The sequence below is a fragment of the Simochromis diagramma genome, unplaced genomic scaffold (genome assembly GCF_900408965.1).
Source record: "Simochromis diagramma unplaced genomic scaffold, fSimDia1.1 OVJJ01000337.1, whole genome shotgun sequence".
NCBI classification, from domain to species: Eukaryota; Metazoa; Chordata; class Actinopteri; order Cichliformes; family Cichlidae; genus Simochromis; species Simochromis diagramma.
In genome coordinates this window covers 814,130-838,417 of record NW_024386982.1, presented here as the reverse complement: position 1 = coordinate 838,417, position 24,288 = coordinate 814,130, and the positions used below count along the sequence as shown (strand labels likewise).

At 41.2% G+C, this 24,288-nt stretch overlaps 1 protein-coding gene across 1 annotated transcript in view; it reads left to right on the top strand.

Annotated features, from left to right (window-relative positions):
* The window catches only part of map4l (microtubule associated protein 4 like), a 122,850-nt gene extending 111,254 nt beyond the window's left edge, over nt 1-11,596 (top strand). Inside the window, exons 14-17 of the mRNA XM_040039522.1 lie at nt 1,720-1,801; nt 1,886-1,995; nt 2,171-2,363; nt 4,613-11,596. Coding sequence (XP_039895456.1) covers nt 1,720-1,801; nt 1,886-1,995; nt 2,171-2,363; nt 4,613-4,617 — 390 coding nt within the window. The 3' untranslated portion in view covers nt 4,618-11,596. The remainder of the gene's footprint in view (nt 1-1,719; nt 1,802-1,885; nt 1,996-2,170; nt 2,364-4,612) is intronic.
* The last annotated feature ends 12,692 nt before the right edge of the window (nt 11,597-24,288 follow it).

Genomic DNA, 24,288 nt, shown 5'->3' with positions numbered 1-24,288 from the left:
ATACTAAAAGGTCATGGTAAAAAGAAAGTATACCTTGTGTCATTTTTACTTACTAGTGCTTACCAACTAAAACAATCATTTGGAAGTTTATTGGGATTTGTCTATACACAGCTCTCTTAAGATCTGTTATAGATTTGCTGGTTTGCTTGGGATTATTGTCCTTTTACATTAAATCAATATGGCCAAGAATTAGCTGTAGCAGGCCTCATGTTTGACTCTAGAATACTTTGGTATGTAGAGCTTTGTGGTTGACTCATGGTGACGACATGGTGCCCTGAGGCCTGTACTATGAAGCAGGATTTAATCTTATCAAGGTAACTTCAGCGTTCATCCTGAGTTTTCTATACTAAGAAGATTATTCATTTCTTACTGGAGTATATTGCCATAGAAACGTATGCTGTGAACTTGAACTGCGAAGAAGCTGGTTATTTTCAGATTAGAGATCAACAGGTATGAAATCACCACTTGCTGACCAACAGCATTCCCCGAAGGCTCTTTGGACCTCTGCCGTGAGAGTTTGAGGGTTTAACATTTTTCAGCTGCATCTAAAGTCTTCGCATTTCCCTCATGAGCATTAATATTAAACATAGGTTCTTAGATACAACTTAGCATTACTAAAACACAATACACAGACATATCAAGTTTGTACATAGACTAGGCCTAGCATTTTTTATCTTTAGTCTTTACTCTCAAACCTTTAAACAGCACTGAGTCTCCAGGTGAGAGATTTAAAAACTAAAGCTGTTGGGAGCAGGTTATGTTGAGAGTGTTGGTTGAAAATCATCTGGATGTTTTCACTGTTTCTTTTAGTTAAAGCATGTTTTATACATGATGTGATACAGTTTCTATGCTGGGGGTTACATTTTACATCTGCAAGCTGCTGCACCTTAGTAGAACCACTGAATGAAGCACAAACTGTGTCACATTGTCTTGGAGATGTGCATGAATTCATTTGGTGATGAAATGTTACAGTGGATAAAATAATTATTTGAGCTCGCTCACTTAAAAAAGACATAAACACTGTCTAATTTTTATGGTGGTTTCATTTTAATGGAAAGAGACAGGATATCAAGGCAAAATCCAGGAAAAAACACCAGCATTTACATTTTCTGTATTTACTTACATCACTGATGTGTTTTTATAGTGGAAGATGACATTATGAATATTTAAACGGACTTTTAAGGATTTTAACTATTTGTTTCTATTCTTTAATATCTGTTCACATTAGGGTAAGCTACGGGTCCAACAAAAGGTTTTGACAGTTTGTGTTACTAATAAAATTTTATCAGCAGAGTTATGGTCATCTCATTCTCCAGTCTGTCATCTTATATGTGAATCTGACTGATTTTAGCACATGTTGTGAGGCAGGTCATCGTGCCAGCTGCCAACTCTACAGTCATGGTGTGACTAGTTACAGCTCGTCCTGATTTATCTGCACAAACGGAGCGATGCAGAACAAAACAAAAAGGCACCTTCTAAAATAATGAAACAGGTTAAAACAGGAAATCAAGCATGATTGGTAAAAAAAGCTGTGAGTCAATTTCACATACTCTGTTGCATTGTCAGGAATGTCACGCCTCTATATGAATGCGGCAGATGCAGTATAATGAATGATAGCGATTTTCTAAAGTGGCCTTGAGTGGACGCTGAAGTGAAAGTTGCATTGTACTGAATGACGTAGAATATAAAAAGACAAGATTTTTATGTACTCCACCCCAGGTGCAGATCCTGAATAAGAAGGTTGATGTGAGCAAGGTAACATCCAAATGTGGCTCCAAGGACAACATCAAACACAAGCCAGGTCCATCCCAAAACATTTGTGCTTTTTCTTGCCATTAAACCCAAATGGCATCATATTAATTTTTCCTTATTTTTTTAATCCCAGGTGGTGGTGATGTGAAGATTGAGTCTCATAAGCTAAACATTAAGGCTAAGTCTAAGATTGGATCCGTGGACAACGTGGGGGCAGGAAATGGACAGACCAATGGACAAAAGGTCACTCTTAAACACAGTTAAACATGTGTTAGCAGCTCACAGAAAATTAGCTTTTGTGGTTCTGCTGATTCATTGTGCCACTACTGGCCACCATGTGCCACCATGAGTTTTCAAACTTTGTATGCCCATGTTTCTGTCTGACCCCTACGAACTGTGTGTTTATTTTTGGCTGCAGGAAGAGAAAACTGAGCAGAAAACATCATCACCCCCAAGTGGCACTCAGACAACAGGACCAGGAGTCACTGCTAAGGCAACAGCACCTGGAGGTGTTGCTAAGGAGAACAGCATGAAGGAAACCACACCCACTCCTTTTGGGGGAGATGGACTGAGGGAGCCCCTCAGTGCAGAGAAATGCATCACTGAGACAAGTGGGTGTAAAGGCACACACTCACACACACTGGCTTCATTTTTTATTGAGAATACATACAGTTTACAATTATGACAGGTGTGCTACTGAAGTGCCAAATAAATGAGAATAGGGTTCTTAATCCTAGCCAGTCACTTCACGCTATGCTACTCATATCTGCGAACCCTTAATCTGTAAATGTAGGGACTTTAATCTGAATGGTTCATGTGTACAACTATAAGAAATCTCAGAAAAATTTTTTATTGTTCCTTAAAGCTTTTAATGCTGTAGCTAACACCTGTAAGCTAATGTTAACAGTAAGTTGTGGGTAAAAACTCTTTCTTCTGCTCACTTTTTAATGCTTTCCATTGTACAGTTGAAGTGACAATTACACTGTTATAACTTTGTTTGAAAACAATCAATAGATAATTTAACCAAGATTTTTAACTTTTTATGTATTTTCCAACGCCTGGCTGGAGCAAACCTCTCCAAAGTATTACAATCCCATCTAATGCTGCTTCAGTATATAGGAAAATCGACAGCTTAAATGGCCTACTGTGTCGCTTATTAGCAATATGTAGCTTGAAAGTCACTGCTCTGAGAATTTGCAAAAACTCAATTGTAGTGTCTTCTGTTGCATTCACTCTGTTTCTGTTTATACTGTGGATATAACACTGCTACTGAACCGCAAATGCCTTGCTTTGAATCAAGGATTTTCTTTAGTTATTTATCTGTGTCACCTTGTACCACACAGGCATAATGTCTGCCTGAGCTATTTTGATAGTGCTTTAGATAAGGCTACCTTAGGCTACCTGCCTGACAGCCTGGTGTTATTTGCTCAGAGCCACTTGTGCTGACTTTCTAAGAGATCTCGCCTATCAACACAGAATAGCACACAATTTGATTGTTGCCTGCAGGTGCAAAATACTAGTCTTAATACACTTTCAGCATCTGAGGAACTTAAGATTGCTATTATCTTTATGGCAATATCTTCAAAACTACAGGAAAATTGTCCAATGTGTGGTTTTATTATAGTTTGCAGACTTATGTTAGCATCTGTATGCTTCTCTCATACTTGCTGTATTCAAATTCAGCAGTCCTCTTTTACTTTCTCACTTTCTATTTCCAGTTAATAGGAAATGGAATATGGCATTTTGGTCTTTGCCTTTCTGGGGTTTTAAAATATGCATGACTATATTTGGACAAGCAGGCAAAATGAATAGCTAACAGTAACATTAGCTGGTTAGGTTGGTAAGTAAGATGACAGAGAAAAACCCCAGCTCAAAACAAAATATATGTAAACTGAACACTCTTTTCATATTTTTTAGTGTAACCAGAGAGTGAATATGTGGTCATATATAGTACTAACATCTCAATCACAAGTCTCTGCCAGATTCTATCTAAAAGATATAGCCTGGGAGCCAATGTTGAAGTCCCCTAAACCTACAGTCCTTTTTAATGAAAAGCAGAGGGTGAAGGTTGGCCTTTCAGACAGTATGAACATGTAGTTTCCCTCAGATCTTTCTCACAGTGGTCACATCCAGTTTCAAAACAACAAGATGGGGGAACGTGGAATGTTTAAACTAACAAGGAAGCCATGCCACAGTGGCTACATCCATCTTTTATAAGAGTCGGTGATTTGTAGAGAACCAACATTGCTTTATTGTTGTCATGTGTCATGAAAAGTGAAAAGAAGTACAGAGGGAAGCTACAGCATGACAACAGTAATGGGGTTTTTCAACATTAAAGCATATACACCTATTCTTGTAGACCCCTAAAATAAAAATTATGAATAGTGGTACATGTACGATAGGAGTAAATTAAAAATAGATAATGTAGATAGTGTGTGTTTATGAATGAATAAGCACATATACCCGCTCCCTGCTTACATGTCGGATAGAGTAGTGAAGCCAGCTCACCTTTTTACCAAATTATGAAATGAAATAATGAGGAGACCTTCAGAGTGAAGATGAGCCAGTCATGGTGGATAAATTCATCTTTACCACAGCTGGTCTCCAGACTCCCCGAGTTCAGAGGGACAACAGACTGTTGCTGTTGCTAAACTCATCTTAATTGATGAATGGCTGTAGCACTAATACAATTTTAAAAATGTCATTTTGATCATTTGCCCCATAATTCATATGAGCTCACAGCAGACATCAGCTAGAGCCTGTAAGGCTGATAAAAACAACAAACTTGTTTTTCATCCTATCATTTTCTCTTCGTTTTGCGCTTCATCTGTTTTTTCTTCTTTAACTTGTCTCACCTCAGACTGAGTCCCAATGACCCGCAGATTTTGGTGGGACACGCATGGCGCTCGCTGGCCTGCCAATCAACTACCAACCAACTACCACGGCGCAGTCACTTTCCTCTGATCCCGCCCTTCATCTTGCCCACCGCAGCACCGAACTGACCGATCGCCTCTCAGTGTTTCTCTGGGATCTGCCTGCCAGCTTCCTGCTACCAACTCTGACCTTTGGCCCCTTGTCACCCTTGGGTTGCCCCACCTACCACAGAGAAAAGTAATTGCTGTTTGTCCATGTTTCTCTGTGCAGGTTTCCACCAGCTTCTCCACTGATGCCATTTCCTTGTAAGCACTGACTAAGGTCATTCCAACCTTAAAGCCCAAATGTAACAACCCCAAAGCAATAATCCCACAATCAATCAATCAGTGCTCTATTAAGTATCTTGACCATAGCCACTTTTTCTCATAGAATGTTCACCCTACTAGTGAAAACAGTTGCCTCAGATCACAGTAATGGAGCTTTGTTCTAGACCCTCTGGCAGGCTTTGGCATTTAAAAACCAAACTAACAAAAACAGCACCATTCGTAGGTCATCAGACGTCTCATGACAGGTCAGTCTACAATTCATCACACGTTACTTCTCTTGGTATCAGTGCACCAGTTTGTCTCTTCAGAGTTCTTCACAATAATGATTCCTTGAATTTTAATATTATGATGTTTGTAGTCGTGGCTGCAAAGAGCACAAAATGAATCTGGTCTCGAGCGGCTATGAAGAGAGATGTCTGGAAGCAAATCTGAAGATGGATTTTAAAACCAGTGCAATAGCTTCTCAAAAGTCAGATGGTTTTAGTACAATTGAAATCATTCAGCGATGTAACTCGTGCATTATGAAGGCAGCAAGTGGGAGGATACAGGAGCTCTGCTGATACTCTGGGTGGTTTCGGCTCAAAGAGGACTTGGCACAAAAAAATCTGTGTTTGATCTCAGAGCCAAGTGTTTTTAAAGTTAAGATCTCTAATTGACCTTGAAGGAGTGAATATAAATTCCAGCTGAATGAGTGATATTGAAGGATGGTAATAAACCTTGAAATTAAACAGAGTGGCACAGAACACATGCACTCTACAATGTAATGTAGCACTTATGGTGGACAGTGTCAATCACAGTGTCACAGGATTCTTTATAAACATTCAGTCACACCAGCACATTAAATGTGTCCATTTCAGAGTCATTATAGTGTAGATCTGTGGAATCTGTGTGATGGTCTATGGTTGGCATGTCCATACAGGCCAAATGGTTCCTTGCAAATTTTCACTGCTGACTAATAGTAAGCCGTCTTGACAATGCTGAGAGAACAAAGCAGTTTTCAACTGAGGAAGCTACTGTAGGGATCCAGCTGTTTTTCAACATCAGCTTTTATTTCACCTCGGTACGCTCTTTTTTTTCCTTTTCTTAGTACTTGATTGAAATTATAGGGCACAATCTCTGGCACAGTATAAAAAAATGTAGAAGCTCAGAGAGCTGTTGTGATGACTAACTCTACAGCATGCTTTCTGCTTGCTATATTCCAGGCCACCTGCAGTATTAAGTCATTTGAATTTGTTAACATTTGTTCATATATCAGGATATACTAACAAAAACTTCTGCTTTAGATAAATGAGTACAATTCTTTTTCTTTCTGTTACTTACTGTCCACATTCTCCAGAGGAAGTTGAATACTTTGATTTGCAACCTCTTTTCCCAAAAAAGGCAGAAGACTTTGTAGATCATTAAAATGTTGTTTGGTGTTAAAATGTTCATTTGAAAGCATATTGTTGAGATATTCACTCAAGCTGAACTAGGGTTTAATGAGTCACTGTTAGCTTTATTTAACCAGGAGAGCAATTAAGAACACTTTGGGTAAAGGCATTTAAAAGGTAAAAGAACATTTCTACACACCTGAAGCCATTTCTACACGCTCACTGGTGAAACACTGCCCCATAGTGGCAGAAGTTTTACTTACATTTTTCAACAAATACAAAAAATTCCTTAAGGTGATCCAACTTTTTTTGAAAAATCCTGCTGATGTTAAAAATGTAATGGCTTTTGCAAAGCACTGCATTCTGCATTTATTTACATTTTACACATGGCCAACTTTTTGGAATTGAGGTTGCAGATCAGTCCTGGTCACGTGGTTTTAGCACAACTCCGTAAAGTCGTCTGATATATCAGCACTGCGGATATTTTGTTTTGGGATGATGAAGGTATTCAAGTACTAGCTTAATCAACAGCTATTTCAAGACATACAAGTCATTATTTGAGCTTTGAAGGGTACTACACTTAAAATCAACATCATTGTTTGGCTCCTGCACTGATTGCAAACCTTCACACCCACTCATTCACCTGCACCCATCATGAGGGACCTCAGCAGTCACCCTGAGCTTGTATGGCACTTCCTGGTCATGTGGTTGACCCCAGTGGAGGGTTTGGGGCTGCAGAGCAACAATCTCTAGTTAAATCCTCCCTCCTGCTGGTGCTTTGTAGAGCCCACTCCATAAAACCATTTAGTCACACACACATAAGCACAGACTGATACAGGAAAGCACACATATGCTTGCTGGCGTGCATACACAAATAGACACACAAACACAAAGCACCACCGAAAAAAGGTGGTGTGCTGACGACAAAGCATTTCTCTGTTCTGGAATCAAAGCAATTATTTATTGTTTTTCTTTTTTGTCTGTCTGTTATTTTGGTGGTCCATGCCGATATTGTTCAAATAGTGATGAGCTGTGTCAGTGTGATGTTCCTATTATACCATTTTCATGATGGTATCATCGCCTCATTGCACCACCTCCTCATCTGTCACCTCTACCTGTGTCTCACTCCAGTTCTCTGACAGCAATACAGTGTAGGGAAAGCCTCCAGTTACCTGCACATGCACAGGGCGTTCAGATAGAGAAGGACAGACAACCACTGATGTTATCCAGTAGTTATGAGAGGAGAGAGAATGCGTAAATGAAATAATGTATTCATGGCTGATCTAACACCAGAGTTTCCTTTGTAGTGATTTACTTATACTAGACTGGACTGTCTAGTAGATTGAATTTACTGAGCGCTATTTAGCCACCGTGACTACCCACAGTAGCAGACGATGAAATGCCTTCTCTGGCGTATAAATGAGTTTACCCTACTACAACTGTAGTGTAAATAGAAGGAGCTAAATAGTTCTTGTTTGGTTTTTTGCTTTAGTGCTTAGTTTGTGTGATTTTTTTTTTTTAAAGTTTTGTTTAAGTAAAAACCTCAAAGTTAAAAAAAATGTAAAAATTGAAACTCTTAAAGTAAACTGGACAGCGGGAACTGCCCAGCTCCAACATGCCATGAATGCAGCAGTATTTCAGCCAAGCACATCCGAGAGGAGCCTGCAGATACTATAATGAGGCCCACTGAGTGTAAGCTATAAAAATAATGCGCGGGATCACAGTACACACACAAAAAACCTGAATGGCTTAATGCTTTATAGGAAATAATCAACTGAAAGCCAAGTGTGTTCATTTTGTTGTAATTCCAGATGCTATCTTAAGAAATCAAACATGTCAGTTTTAGGTACAGTTTAGATTCTAATAAGCCAGCACTGTGATGTGACTTTGATTTGCACACTGAAAGCATCGCTCCGTATCAGCCCGGTAATACGGACAGGTCCCGTGTGCTCAGCGTGCATTAAAAGGCTGGGATGGTCTCTGCTGAAAACACTGAGGGATTAGTGACATGTCTGTGGCGTGCTCCCATAGTTGTCAGATGTGTGAAGTGTTACTACTGCATCCATCCTGTAGAGAGCGCTGCTTAGCCTCTGGAACACTGATAGTCTGGCTCTTAACAAAGGCTGAGTGAAAAAGCTTACGTCACTATTAGAGATGCTGCAGAAGGCTTCCATTCTGCCCTCATTCAAGCTATCACTATATTATTGTGTCTGGAACACTAAATATTATCATAATCATACAAATTATGTACAGTTCCCCAGAAAACTCTAAAGTCTCGTGCACTTGAACATAGTCTTGTTCATTTTATTGATGCACTTAAGTGATATTAAAGTTGCTTCACTGTATGTTGGTAAACATTGTCAGCAGTGTACTGTACATGTGTGCTTCTGGGAACAAAACAGTTTTGGTAGCTAGATGACGTTATAATATTCAAAGAGCAAGTGATCAAATAGTCAACAATTAAGACAACTAAAAGCACCATTTAAGAATATTCAATATTGTGTTGTTCCCTCCAGATCATTCCCATGCGTTGCCTAAAAGTAACATGTGTTACATGACATATGCGTGGGTCATATATGAAATTAATGATGTGAACCAACTTTCTTCTGGAGCAGAAGAACAAAAGTATGAAAGCACTTTGGGTTGTGGATCGTGTATATATAAGAAGTAAGGTGTAGCTCCATGCGTGAACATCTGGTGGGATGAGCTGATGTTGTGTGTCTAGACCTGGATTTTTGTGGCATTGTACTGTTGGCTACGTTGATTTGACGCTCAGCTCTCCAGTCTGCTCTCATGTTGTTCCTGTTAACATTCCCTGCGTCTTATTTTCTGGCCAAGCTGCAGAGTAACATTCTGTAAGTAGTCCGTTCAAGGTCTTTAATGACCTTTTGGAGGAGCCAGTGGGCCCCTTGTTTGATTTATTCTGAGAGCGCTGACTTTAAAACTATCTCTGGTCAAGAACAGGTTTCAGTGTTAGCATACAGTGTGTTAATGTTAGCATACAGATTTTAATGTTAGCATACAGTGTGTTAAATAACAAAAGCTGATGTTATGAAATCAAGGCTGTTAAAATGGCCCTTTTATAAACATGTTGAGCTCCATATTTATATTCTTGGACTAGAGTAGAGTTCAAAATAATGCTTGCTGGTCTTTTGCTTGTGCAGTCCCTCACTTCATCCTATACCTGAAACAAGCCTTTAAATCAGCTTTGTTCTGATTGACGGATCCTATGATTTGGACAAAGTAATCTCACGATTTTTTTTCTATTGTAAGGTAAATATTCTAAAGTAATACAATTATAATGTTATTCAAGTTAAGTTATATACATTGACAGAAAATACAGGAAAGCCCCACAGACCCTCTTTAAAGCTATGAACTTTAAGCCTGTTTCATTTTGCAACACATTAAATCAAAGAAAGAATTCGTTAACAACAGAAAAATTCAAAAATATTTAAGGCTTTCCACCCTGGCAACCAGTATTTGTACACAACTTTATTTGTATTTATGAGTATACACAAACTTTTCAATGTGAAAAAAGACTGTTAATTTACAAAGTTCTTTAGGAGCAGCTTTTTGGGACCATTGATTATGAGCCAGACAGTAGCCTACAACATGCTTGTATCAATGCTCCCAAGTTAACAGATAAAAAGATTGATGGTGGAGCCTACTCGGTAAGTGGGTTATGAAAAATTTAGAGGCAGACATGTTAATTTATATATATAATATGGCCTTAAATCACAAAAACCTCAGCTGGACTAGATTGCATTTTTGAAACTGATAAGAATATTTGAGCTCTTCAAATCTACACATTCTTTTCATTTATAAGATGAGTCTTGTCTTTGGATATTCAGTAAGGAACCCAATGGACCCTTCAGTTAGTAAAGTTTTAATAGAACCATGGGAATGTGCTCAGTGTTTACTACAGTCATCAGGAATGTGATACAGTTAATGTTACTTTGGAGCTTGGACAGAAAGTAAGAATCAGATTCACTCTGATGTCCGTTTGAACTCCCAGTTATTGCACTCAAATACCACCCTTCCACTAGTATTTCACACTGTATATAGACACCATCACGTTTTTATCACTCCGCGTGTAACTCAAATTAGTTCAAATGAAATAAAAAGAAGAAAAAAACAAAAAAAAATCTTACTTCTTAACAGGGTGTAGTGGATGTTGATAGACGGGCATTTACGTTCATAAACCTAGTTAGAGTTGAGGTAAGACATTCTGGTAAGACTGAAAGCATAGGGAAGGAAAAGTGTACTTTTTTTTCAGAGTCTGCCTTTTTTCCATCAAGAAAAGGGCTGCTGAAGTTTCAAGAATGTTTTAAAAATGTATTAAAGATGCAAGATTATGAATACATGTATGAGGTTTGTCTCTGTTCTGTTTTGGAAGATAGCTCACATATGGAAAACACTGTTTACCAGATTCAAACTGACAGGAAGAGAACCAGTGTGTGTCCACTTAGATATGATCTGAAGAAGCTTTGCATAAAGAGAACATGAGGACACTCCTCAGAATTGGCAACATTTGGTGTGAACTGCACTGACACACACTGGTGAGCCCTTTCTTCTGCCTACCACCACCAGAAAGTAATACCCTTTATTAAACAGCTCCTATGTAGACACCTTGACATATCTACCAACACGGGACTGAATTAAGGCAAGTCATGGACCAAATTATCTTCCCACTGTCAATAACAAAAATAATAGACCATTCTGAACCTCTTTGCAAAGTAACAGAAAAGTGCTTCTGATCCTAAGCAAAGTTTCAAACACTTCAAATGTAGTGTTGGTAGATATATCTGGAGCCCCTAACCACGTCTCCCACCTGCAGTGGCTCATCAGCACCACAGCACTGAAAAGCAGCTGATTTTACCTCTGTCCTTTACCATATATACAGCAGCTACCAATTAAACCAGTATTCCAGCTGTTTAAATGTCAAGTGGAGTGGAAAATTACAAGTGTGTGTATTGTATTCTGGTCTTCTGCTTGCCCTTACTCAACCTGAGAGGCAGCAGGCAAAAAGAAGCTACTTTTCAGCACTGTAGAATAAACCCACACTAGTGGGTATGTGTGTGTGTGCTGTATTACTTTGTAGGGCGCAACACCATAGCAAGAGCATGCAGAAGACAACAAACCAACTGCTGGTTGTTAGAGGTATCTGTCCTATTAGATAGAGCTTATCTCCCCTTTCAATTCTGAATATTTGGTATGAAAGAGATGTTCATTGTGGTTAATTGTTAACTAGTGATGTGAATATTAATCAAGAAATAAAAAGATGAGCAAAAGTTCACTGTTTTGTCATTTCTTCACACATTTCTCTCACATATTGACAGATTGCTTTCCACCAGCACAAGGCCATCAGCAGCTGTCAGTGGATAAGAAATGTTAACAAGTTTAAACCATTGATGCGTTTGGTGGTAATGAAATTAATAACAGCTGCACTAGAGGGGCAACAATGAGACAACCCACAAAACAGGGATGTTTTACAGGTGAGGTTTTCAGGTGTCAAGGTTTGTTGTGTGTCTCAAGAGTATTGAGGCGATTCCAGCAGACAAGCAGTTACTGTAGGAGAGCTGGACAGGGTTGTAGATGGTTCTTAACCCATCAGCAGGACCATTATCTTCTCTACTCTGTGCAAGGAGGAACAGGATGAGCACTACCAGAGCTACTAAATGACCCCCAAACCACTGGTGTGAGTGTCTCTGACCAAAATCAGAAACAAACTGAGGGCCCAACATCCTCTGGTGGGCTCTGTGCTCACTGCCCAATTCTATGTAGTCCAACTGCTATTAACCAAGTACCAGAATCTACTAATGGTGCTTTTTACAGATGAAAGCAGGGAGATCAAAACACCTGGGGACATGTAATAGATAGTATGCGATCTATTACATGCTATCAGCTATCAGCACACACAAATGAAATTATACTTTAGTCAATCAGTAGATTTGAACATGTTAATTGATGCTAGCAAAAATGATATTAATCAGAAACAACTAGTTAATTGTAAATTCATTGATCTTAATGTTATTTTAATCTAACTTTATGAAATCAGAAAAAAATACTTCAAAACTTTTTGCTGTATTAACCACATGAAATATTAGCAAACTATAACATTTTGGCATGTAGTTTGTCTGGTCTGTTTAAACAAATGTACCCACTTTGAACGAGTGTGATATTTTTGGCTTTGTCGTCCTGTTGGCTGCTACCTTCTGTATCATGTTACAACCCACCTGATTTAGATAGCAGAAGCATAGGAGAGCTGGAGGACCCAGATGAACAAAGCATTTGAAACGAAATAGGAAAATTTAATAAACAATTAAATTCTAAATATAATTAAAGTTTGACTGCAGTATTAGTGTGTATTGTTTACATAAATGAATAGTAACTGATGGTACTTGTCAAACTTTAAAATCAATTTACCCAATTTAGGATGGGTAATGAAAACCCTACCTCTTCCCATAATGCATTTACCTGACTGTATTACCACTAAAATACAATGAATTATTAGTACTGTTTCTATAGTTCTTTTTAATCGTGGATGATGAAATTGGACAAGGGTTATTCTCTGACTCGTCAACTGCAGAAAGGACAAAATGAAAACATGTTTAACTGGAGTCGGTGCTTGTCGGGTGCTCTTGATGTCTTCAGTAAGGAAGACTTTAGTTGCTGCAATAGAAAGAAGACAAAAAAGTAATTTGATGACACAAATCAGTGGCGCAGATAAAACACACTTTAGCTGAAACATAGCAAAATGTGATACTGTTCTGAGAATGTGGGGACATTGCTGTGAGTTACTACCTTAACCTGAACCTTCTGAAATGCTGGTCTTTGGACATGTTTAGTTGCTAGAGCCAAAGAGTTGGTCTACTTCATTAGTTTGGTGTGTTTAAAATTTCTTTTGCTTTTCTAGGCTAATTAGGCTTCATTATGTGTTTACATTACAACTTCAGTTCCAGGTGACTTCAAGTCAGGATGTGTCAGAGAAAGAGAGCAAAAAGAAACTGTTAAGACAGTGAACAGTGAACATCTAATTAAAAAGCCAATGTGTGATTGTGGCGGACAGAGGGGGTGTAAAAAGAGCATGAAGAACCAGGTAAGCAAATAGGGAGACAATGAAGTTGGGTGAAAAAACAATAACTATTTTTCACAAAACATTTTACATGTATCTTATGAATGATTTATGCACTTTCCAATAGTACTCTTAAAAAATACCAGTGAACATCCTAAACAGAACTTTGGACATCCACTGAGACAATCGAAGTTGGGTGTGGGTTAATAATGGTCACTGTTGACCACAAATATGAAATTAAATAAAAATGAATAATAAAGATTAGCTGAAAATAAGCCGTGTGGAGACCAGAACTTCTAGAAGTCAGATGTCCACTTGCTTCTCCCCTCGTCCTTGCCTTCTGGCATGGCATTGTATCTTTGAGCACAAAGATAACCTGTGAAATTCCTGCTGGCTGCCTTCAGCGCGGTGATGATTTAGTGGAAAGTTTATGAACCACTTCTGACGCACAGCAGAGGAGCAAACAGAGAAGCTGCAACAGGTGATCATTAAGTGACGGACAATAATATACTGTACAGCCATTTGAACTAGGGAACAACAACAATGTATACTGTACTGTACTGTCCTGTTCAACAAATGCAAGAAAGGGCAAGGCAAGAACCAACCTATTTTAAATGTGAATTTTATATAAAAATTACACAGACATGCTTGTGAGACAGTTAAACTTCTGCAGCACAATCATTTTGTAATTGTATTTTTATCATCCAATTAAAAATGATGGCTTACACCATTAACTTGATGCTACCAATTGAAATACCTCTGTTATGCACAAACCCAATAGTTATGTCAACAGTATTATCATATTTGATCCTGTAATGTTTTAAAGTCTCCAACCACTTTATAACAAGTCCAATGTTACTGAAGGACTTATTCCAACACAAAAGGAAGACGTCACTTGTGTTTTTGGTGCCAGCTGCTGTAGGAATCTCAACTGCTTGGCGCAACCTACTCCTTTGCAGCCACTCCAACTCAACTCAGTGCTCCTCTTTCAACCAGTCCCAGCAGACTACTGAAATAGAGAAGGCATCTTCAACTAAAAGCAGCAGATCACAACCTGTCACATACTTCCACCACCTGACTTAGGCCCAAGAGCCGTCAGACCTAACCTGTCACTATGGATGATAGCATCATACACCACCAGATAGGTGGCAGCATGTACAGAGTGCAGCAGGTGCACTCTGTTCTGTATCTCTTGGTCAAATCCAGCATAATAAAAAAAAACAAGCAGTGCCTAACCGGTCCAGGAGCTCACTGACCCATATAGACCCGTCTGTCTTTACCAGAACTTCAGGGCTACACCAAGCACTGTAGCAATCTTTTATCACCCTCATGTCCAGCATGCCATGTGATCACACGGCAAGTGGGCGATTTGGAAAGAAACTTTGAGCTGAAAGAAGAAAGCAAAAAAAGCACTTTGTCCCACGGTGAAAATTGTCTGAGCATTGTACAGGTGCTGCTGACAATCCTGGCCCTGACCGTATTTTCTGGTTGATAACCTACCCATCATGCAGCTTTGGTCTTAGGTCCAGGGCGTACTGAATTTCAATTTTGCTTGGGCTTGGGCTTTCCTCTCAGTTTTCTTTAATTAGGTCCAGGAAGAAAATCCAGTAGACGCCTGGGGGACCACCCACACTGCAAAACTGTCCAAATCAATGTTGAATTCTCGCGCAGCAGCTCTATTCCCTTGTTGTTGCAGTATATCAATGACTAACCTCATATTGTGGATGGTTTATCTCAGTTGTTCTCCTGACTGAAGTTTGGTCCATATACATGGTCCATCCTGCCATATGTCCATAACCATCAGGAATCCTCCACATTAACTTTTATCAAGTGGAAAAAGGTTAGCTTTACTGTGTTATGCTAACATATGCTAACATAGCTGTGTCGCTAGCGATCACATAGCACATCATTATATACCAGCTAGTCCAACTTCAGTAACCCTACAAAAGTCACTGCTGTTTAGTATTTCTGTCTGCATTTATGTCGGAAGTGATAGCAGAGCTGTATGTTTTAATTTTTTCAGAAATCTCTCAGTCAGAACATGCCATATTACGTTTAGGTGGAAACTAGCGAGCTAACTTTTTGCTAACTTCTAACTCTGTTAAATTTAATAAATTCTGTTTTCATGGATGCCTGGATATTAAACTTAATTGTTACACCTGGTAACAGTGGCGGTCCAAGCCTGTTTGGCGCCCCGGGCGAACACTCCCTCTGGCGCCCTCCCTCTTGGATTTATAACATTATGAATGAAATGTGCTCTATTTGGAAGCCCCCCTCCCCTTTCGACAGGTTGTGTGAGACTTTAAATCATCAAACTGTAAATTACAAATTTTAAATTGTTATTGATCCCTTTACCTCTGGTCCTAAAGTGTATATTTATTTTCTTACTCTTCTTATATATATATTGTTTGTTTACTGCTGTAACTGGAGCCTCGTCGTCTCGTCTCTATATACTGGACTGTATGTAGCGGAGATGACAATAAAGTTTACTTTGACTTCAGCACCGCAGGCGCACCGAGGGCTCTCGCGCTCACTTTTCGCGTATAGAATTTCGAAAAAAAATATTGGTGCAAATTATAAGTCTGTATCATGTCTGGTGTTTTCGTGTTTGTTGGTTTGTTTTTATTTTGTTTTATTTTGTGAGTTGGTTATTAGATGCTGCTCCAGCCAGCCAGAGAATCCCCCGCCGCCCCGCCCTCTCCTCCCTGTGCCGCAAGCAGCAGGCGCACCTCACAAATGGAGGGCACCCTTACTCCCAGCAAATGGGCGATAGAAAACCGATCGGTGCCTATGCCATTCCCAATATGCGCTGGCTGATGTCGGGGCAGCATGAGTACGAGCAATTTTTTATTTTTATTTTTTTTGCCGATGCCTGTGATGCCGCCCCACCACAATGCCGCCCCGGGAAACCGCCCGTGTCGCCCGTATCAAAAACCGCTACTGCCTGGTAAAGCAGCAACTCTGATCATGTTATTAAAGATGAAAGAATTTAGACAGTTTTTAACTCTCAGTGATGCCGCAGTGTTCATTTGACTTTAGGACCTGAAGCGGACGGAGTTTTGAACCCAGATTACTCTGCGAGGCTTTTGACTACGGTAGCTGTAATGCTCCGACAATCCATCAAGCGGTTAGGCTTCGTAGCTCACCAAAGTTGTACTAAAACATTTTTTGACAGATTTGTGAGGGCTGTGTACCACATAAAATTGGTTTGAGGTCAGTAAGCACAAACATAAGGTGCACGGGATTATAAGGCACACTGTCGATTTTTGAGAAAATTAAAGTATTTCAAGTGCGCCTTATAGTGTGGAAAATACGTTAATTTCTTTTCCTGCATCCATCCCCAAACCCTGACAAAGCCACCATGTTCTAAAGATGGCTATAGACACCCACTGTTGTACCTGACCTCTAATGGATACATTGATTTGAACTAAAAATTTCCAATTTGGGTTCATCATTTTATCATTCTCCGCTTCTCTTCCTTAAGAATGGCATCTTGATAGCCAGCAAGTAGTAGATGAAGAACTGAAAGGCCAGATGCATCTCTCAGGTCTTTGCTGGATTTGCTGTAGTTTTCATCTGAGAATCACCTTGCTGGAAACAAAATGCCTAAAGATACAATTTAAAATGTTTTTTTTTTTTTTGTGAATTGATTGTTATGATGTTAAGTGGCCTCTCCGTGAATCACTACCTTATCGTGGTGGAGGGGTTTGTGTGTCCCAGGGATCCCAGGGGCTATTTTGTCTGGGGGCTTTTGCCCCCTGGTAGGGTCTCCCATGGCAAATTGGTTCTGGGTGAAGGACCAGACAAAGAGCGATTCAGAAGACCCTTATGAAGAAAACATCGAGGGAAGAGTTTACCCTGCCCGGGATAGGGTTACCGGGGCCCCGACCTGGAGCCAGGCCAGGGGAGGGTGCCCGAGGGCGAGCGTCTGGTGGCCGGGCCTTTAGTCCATGGGGCCCAGCCGGGCACAGCCCGAAAAGGGGACATGGGCTCATCCTCCCGCAGGCCCACCACCCGCAGGAGGCGCCATAGGGGTCGGGTGCATTGTGTGCCGGGCGGCGGCCAGGAGCGGAGGCCCTGGCAGACTGATCCCCGGCTGCCAAGACTGGCAATTGGGACATGGAATGTCACCTCTCTGGTGGGGAAGGAGCCTGAGTTAGTGCGTGAGGTTGAGAGGTACCGGCTAGATAGTCGGGCTCACCTCTACGCATGGCTTGGGCTCTGGAACCAGTCTCCTGGAGAGGGGCTGGATGCTGTCTCAGTCTGGAGTTGCCCCTGGTGAGAGGCAACGGGCTGGGGTGGGTATTCTAATATCCCCTCGGCTTGCTGCCGGTACGTTGGGGTTTTTCCCGGTGGATGAGAGGGTTTGTTCCCTGCGCCTTAGGGTCGGGGAACGGGTCCTGACCGTCATCTGCGCTCATGCGCCGAGTGGCAGTACAGAGTACCCAGCCTTCTTAGAGTCCCTGGGTGGGGTGCTGGAAGGTGCTCCACCTGGAGACTCTGTTGTCCTGCTGGGAGACTTCAATGCTCACGTGGGTAATGACAGCGAGACCTGGAGGGGCGTGATTGGGAGGAACGGCCTCCCTGATCTGAATCCGAGTGGTGTTTTGTTATTGGACTTCTGTGCAAATCACAGTTTGGCCATAACGAACACCTTGTTTGAACATAAGAGTGTCCATAAGTGCACGTGGCACCAGGACGCTCTAGGTCGCAGGTCGATGATCGATTTTGTAATCGTATCACCAGACCTGCGACCATATGTTCTGGACACTCGGGTAAAGAGAGGGGCTGAGCTGTCAACTGATCACCACCTGGTGGTGAGTTGGATCAGGTGGCAGGGAGGACACTGGACAGACCTGGTGCACCTAAACGCGTAGTGAGGGTGTGCTGGGAACGTCTAGCAGAGGCCCCAGTCCGCGAGATCTTCAACGCACACCTCCGGCAGAGCTTCAACAGCATTCTGAGGAAGACTGGGGACATTGAGTCTGAATGGACCATGTTCAGTGTCTCCATTGCCGAAGCTGCTGCATTGAGCTGTGGCCGCAAGGTGGTTGGTGCCTGCCGTGGTGGTAATCCCCAAACCAAATGGTGGACACCAGAGGTGAGGGGAGCCACCAGGCTGAAGAAGGAGTCCTATCGGGCTTGGTTAGCCTGTGGGACTCCGGAGGCAGCGACAGGTATCGACAGGCCAAGCGGAATGCGGCTCAGGCAGTGGCTGAAGCAAAAACTCGGGTGTGGGAGGAGTTCAGAGAGGCCATGGAAAAAGACTTTCGGACTGCCTCGAAGAGATTCTGGCAAATCGTCAGGCGTCTCAGGAGGGGAAAGCACTGCACTGTGTATAGTGCTGGCGGAGCGCTGCTGACTTTGACTGAGAAAATTGTCAGGCGGTGGAAGGAATACCTCGAGGACCTCCTTAATCCCACTGACACGTCTTCCGAGGAAGAAGCAGAGTCTGGGGATGAGGGGAATGACCTGCCAATTTCGGGAGGCGAGGTCACTGAGGCAGTTAAACAACTCCTTGGTGGCAGAGCCCCTGGTGTTGATGAGGTCCGCCCCAAGTTCCTGAAGGCTCTGGACGTTGTAGGGCTGTCCTGGTTGACACGCCTCTACAATGTTGCGTGGAGATCAGGGGTAGTACCCCTGGACTGGAAGACCGGGGTGGTGGTCCCCATCTTTAAGAAGGGGGACCGGAGGGTGTGTTCCAACTACAGGGGGATCACACTCCTCAGCCTCCCTGGGAAAGTCTATGCCAGGGTGCTGGAAAGGAGAGTTCGTCCGCTAGTCGAACCTCGGATACAGGAGGAACAATGCGGTTTTCGTCCTGGTCGCGGAACACTGGACCAGCTCTTTATCCTCTCAAGGATACTTGAGGGTGCATGGGAGTTTGCCCAACCAGTCTACATGTGTTTTGTGGACTTGGAGAAGGCATTCGACAGTGTCCCTCGGGGTGTCCTTTGGGAGGTGCTGCGGGAGTATGGGGTGTCTGGCCCATTGCTACGGGTCATTCGATCCCTATACAACCGTTGCAAGAGCTTGGTTCGCATCGTTCCCGGTGGGTGATGGGCAGCCAAGTGGCGGAGGGCTTTCACTTCGGTGGCCTCAGAATCTCATCTCTGCTTTTCGCGGATGATGTGGTTCTGTTGGCTTCATCGGGTGAAGGCCTCCAGCTCGCACTGGAACAGTTTGCAGCCGAGTGTGAAGCAGCGGGAATGAGGATTAGCACCTCCAAATCTGAAGCCATGGTTGTCAGCCGGACCCACTCCGGGTCGGGGATGAGTTCCTGCCCCAAGTGGAGGAGTTCAAGTATCTCGGGGTCTTGTTCGCGAGTGATGGGAGAAGGGAGCCGGAGATCGACAGATTGCAGTGATGCAGATGCTGCACCGGTCCGTCGTGATGAAGAGGGAGCTGAGTGTAAAAGCAAAGCTCTCAATTTACCGGTCGATCTACGTCCCTACCCTCACGTCCCTACCCGCCACGAGCTGTGGGTAGTGACTGAAAGAACGAGATCGCGGATACAAGCGGCGGAAATGAGCTTCCTCCAAAGGGTGGCTGGCCTCTCCCTTAGAGATAGGGTGAGAAGTTCGGCCATCCGGGAGGGGCTCAGAGTAGAGCCCTGCTTCTCCACATCGAAAGGAGCCAGCTGAGGTGGTTCGGGTATCTGACAAGGATGCCTCCTGGGCGCCTCCTGGGGTTGGTGTTCCCAGGCATGTCCCACTGGGAGGAGGCCCCGGGGCAGACCCAGGACACGCTGGAGAGATTATATCTCTCGGCTGGCCTGGGAACGCCTTGGTGTTCCCCCGGATAAGCTGGAGGAGGTGGCTGGGGAGAGGGAGGTCTGGGCTTCTCTGCTTAGGCTGCTGCCCCCGCGACCCGGCCCCGGATAAAGCGGATGAAGATGGATGGATGGATGGATGGATGTTAAGTGGCTTAAAAACACAACAAACACAAAAAACCCATTCTTTAAAAATGGTCAGGTACATGGAATCAACTGAAACTGAGAAAAAAAGCAGCCAATCTCAGGAGAAAAACTTTAACAGACCTTTAGAAAAACTGGAGAACTATTGTTCAACACCACTTTAAATATTTTGCTATTTGGAAGCAAAATTCAATAAAGAAGATGAGGGATGGGTCAAGGCTTTTATACAGAACCAAAACATCTAATCTAGATGATAACAAGACATTTTAAGGGCCTAGCTATTGTAAATATGTAACCATTACATTTAACCCACCAAAAGTCAGAAATTGTGAAAAAGGACACGCCTTAAGTAGACCAACCAGATATAATAGCAGCCTAGTAGACTATATAACAAGTGATCCTTTAGGATGGAATAAAATTCTGAATATATGTGTACACATGTGAATACAAGTCAAGATTGCACAACACTGCCCTCAGTTTTTACTGACTAGCCAAGCAAACTTACATCATTTTGGGCTGTCAGATATGTATTTGTAGGCAGAAACATCCCAGTGTTTCTCCAATGTGTCCAAATATTGGAACTCTAGGATTTTTCAGCTATGTAGTATTTCACCCAGGATTAAACTATGAGTGAAATATGTCTCACTGTTGCACCAAGCCACACTCTAAAACAACAGTAGAATGCTAACAACGTGTTATTTTTGTGTTATAAATTGTTACCTTTTAGACTTCAATATTTAATGTACAAAATGCCAAAGTGAAAAAAAAAATATTCAACCAACTGTGCATAATTCTTGTTATTTAGCTTATTTAGATCATCAAGGTTAATCTGTTGTAACTTACAGACAGTTTACCCCACTGAGGTATTCCTTACATGAAATTATAATGCAAATCCTCTAACAACACTTGCTGAAGCAGTTCTGCACTTGTTTGGATAGGTTTATACACATTTACACTACTGCACCTGATGTAGGGAACACAGATAAAACTACATGTGTCAGATTTAATATTGGCTGTGGCAACCATAAGGGATGACTAAACAGGGGTTTGCTGCAACACATGTACAGTACATACTTAGTATTAATAGAGGCCTAGAACTGGCTTAAATGAGTTGTGAAGTGGCATGATGGATATAGACTGAACATGTACATGAAAACTAGCTGTAAAACAAGTAAACAAGATTGTTATAGTGCCTAATTTTAAAGTAATAATTAAAAATTATAAATAAAAATAAATGAAAAGTTATCCGTTGTAATCAGGACAGAGGGGTAATATTTCTGCTTACTTTTAGCATATTCTGCATTTTTATTATAATTGCATTTAAGCTAGTATTGACATCTGTAATGGATGTCCACAACAGGCAGTCTCTGATATACCAATACTTTAACAGTGAAGGCTTCTTAGCCTAAGCTACAACTGGAAATTCTATTGATCAGTCTCCATACAGTGTACATACAGTATATAATGTTAGCAGTGTGTCAGCCCTCATACCAAACTTCTGAACTCCTTTACTTAGCTCTAATCTATTCCAGGCACCATCAAAGGTCCCATTCCCAGCTGTCCAGAATCCTTGTATCCTTGTCTTCTTCAATGACTTGTATATAGAAGGGAAGGTGTGAGACACCTTGTCTCTTAAGTTTGAAGTCTGAGCCAACTGTGGTTTCAGATGTGGTTGCTATTCTTAGAATGCTTGATATTTACTGAAGGTCACTTGAGGAGGTGTTGAGCATTGGTCCCTGCCTCCATATGTCCTCTTGTATTACCCTTTCTCCTTGCCTTCAGTTAGACAATAAAGGAGTTAGTGTTTGGTGTCTTTGCAGTCAGTTCTAGAAGACTTCTGTACATTAAAAAATATGTCTGTTGCTGAAGACTGAATTTCTGTTGAACAGATGAACTTTGCAAGGTATGGTTGAACTTCATCAATCTTTATATAATGTATTTGTTTTATATTTACTGTACAGTTAATGCCTATAAATATAAATACCATATACATTTTTCTATTTCTATTCTATTCTGTTTAGCAGATTAGCATTACTGTTGTTCTAATATCTGTTGTAAATCCAAAGTTTTCTTTATACACAGTAATGTGGAAAAGTTTTTGAACTACGCCTCGTTTCTTTATATTTTGCATCCAAGAAGCAGGAATTTCTTGATAATGTGTAATTTTTTTGTCAGAATGTTGCATGAATTAAAATAATTTAATTTGTTTGAAATTTTCTTACCCTTTCCTTCCTTCAAAGGTTTTTTTTAAATGGGAAAACCAGAGGAATGAGACAAACTCGGGAATTGCATGTCACTACCAAAGGTGAGTTCTTGGGAGAATTGCTGTTTGAATTTTTATAAGAGGTCACAAATCAGACACTTAACTATACCAATGTAGATATGTGCATATGAGAAAGTCTTGATTATATGGTTGAATTACGCAGTGGCTAAAAGGCCAGACTACTGTCTATATCAGTGGTCATTATTATAAGTTACCCTTGTAAGTAGGACAAATTCTAAATAACATGGTCTCTTTGCAATAAAGAGCTTAAGCTAATTAGAAATCTGCTGGAAGTGCTGAGGGTGCTGTGGCGCTGTGGGGTATTGTAGGGAACCTCTATGTCTACAACTACTAATTGAAAGATAACATTTTAATTTTGTTTTTTCAATGACAATAGTGAATTTTAAGTTGCTTAGGTTCATTCGTGTCTCTAACTATAGTGTAGTTACCAAACTTTTTGTAAACAGGCATGCTGTCACACATGAAAATGGATATGGAAATTTCAGATTAATCAATTAATCCATGAAAAAGGGCGCAAGTTATCAGATGATCAGAATCAACTGACGTAATCGTGTGTATTATAATAATAATAATGGATTGGATTTATATAGCGCTTTTCAAGGCACCCAAAGCGCTTTACAATACCACTATTCATTCACTCTCACATTCATACACTGGTGGAGGCAAGCTACAGTTGTAGCCACAGCTGCCCTGGGGCAGACTGACAGAAGCGAGGCTGCCATGTCGCGCCATCGGCCCCTCTGGCCAACACCAGTAGGCAAGTAGGGTAAAGTGTCTTGCCCAAGGACACAACGACCAGGACAGAGAGCCCAGGGATCGAACCGGCGACCTTCCGGTTACAGATGCGATTTCCAACCCCCTGAGCCACGGTCGTATTGTGCTTATAGTACACATGATGAATTCAAAAATATCTTGGCTGTTTCTTTTGCTGTTCAGAGGAGCAGGGAGCTAAACTTTATAGTGTTTGGATGCACAGGGCATGATGAGAAGTTCATCAGTGTGTGACTCCTGAGTGAAGAAACACTTTGTGCATTGTGCTCTGCTACCATACTGTCTGCCCTAGCTTTGCCTGTATCCATGATAAGCCATGTTCTGATCATCAAGATATTTTGTCAATCTTCCCATGAGCTAGGTGCCATAGTCACTTTATGTATTTACCCAGTATTTTCTGTATTATTTTTCTCTGATGATTATCCTTTAGTATTTGACCATGATAAAACTGTATTATTGTCATCAGTGTTTTTACTACTGTATTTTACATTATTAGGACACAAAAATGCAAAAAAAATAAAAAATAAAAAATCCAAAACATGCACAACCAATATACATTTCAAAGAATGTATCAATTCTCTATAGCTCTTTCCTGGATGGGTGGTGTAGCACCTCTTACATAAAACAATGTTTTCACTAGTTAATTAGGTGGGAAAACTCAGCCACCATCCATTGTCTAGAAACAATGTATTCAAAAGACAGCATAGGTCCAGCCAGACTTTAGCCAATCTATCATGAGAAACACTGACACACAAACAAACACCCCATAAAGCTGTTTAACATGAAGCTGCCTATTTCGACTCCTGAGGAAGTTTGATGGAATTATATAACCTTTTTCTTTTCTTTTATTCATATAATCTTTTTTATCAACTGTTTTCACTCCTAGATTAAAAAATTAATGATTATTTATTAATTAACTT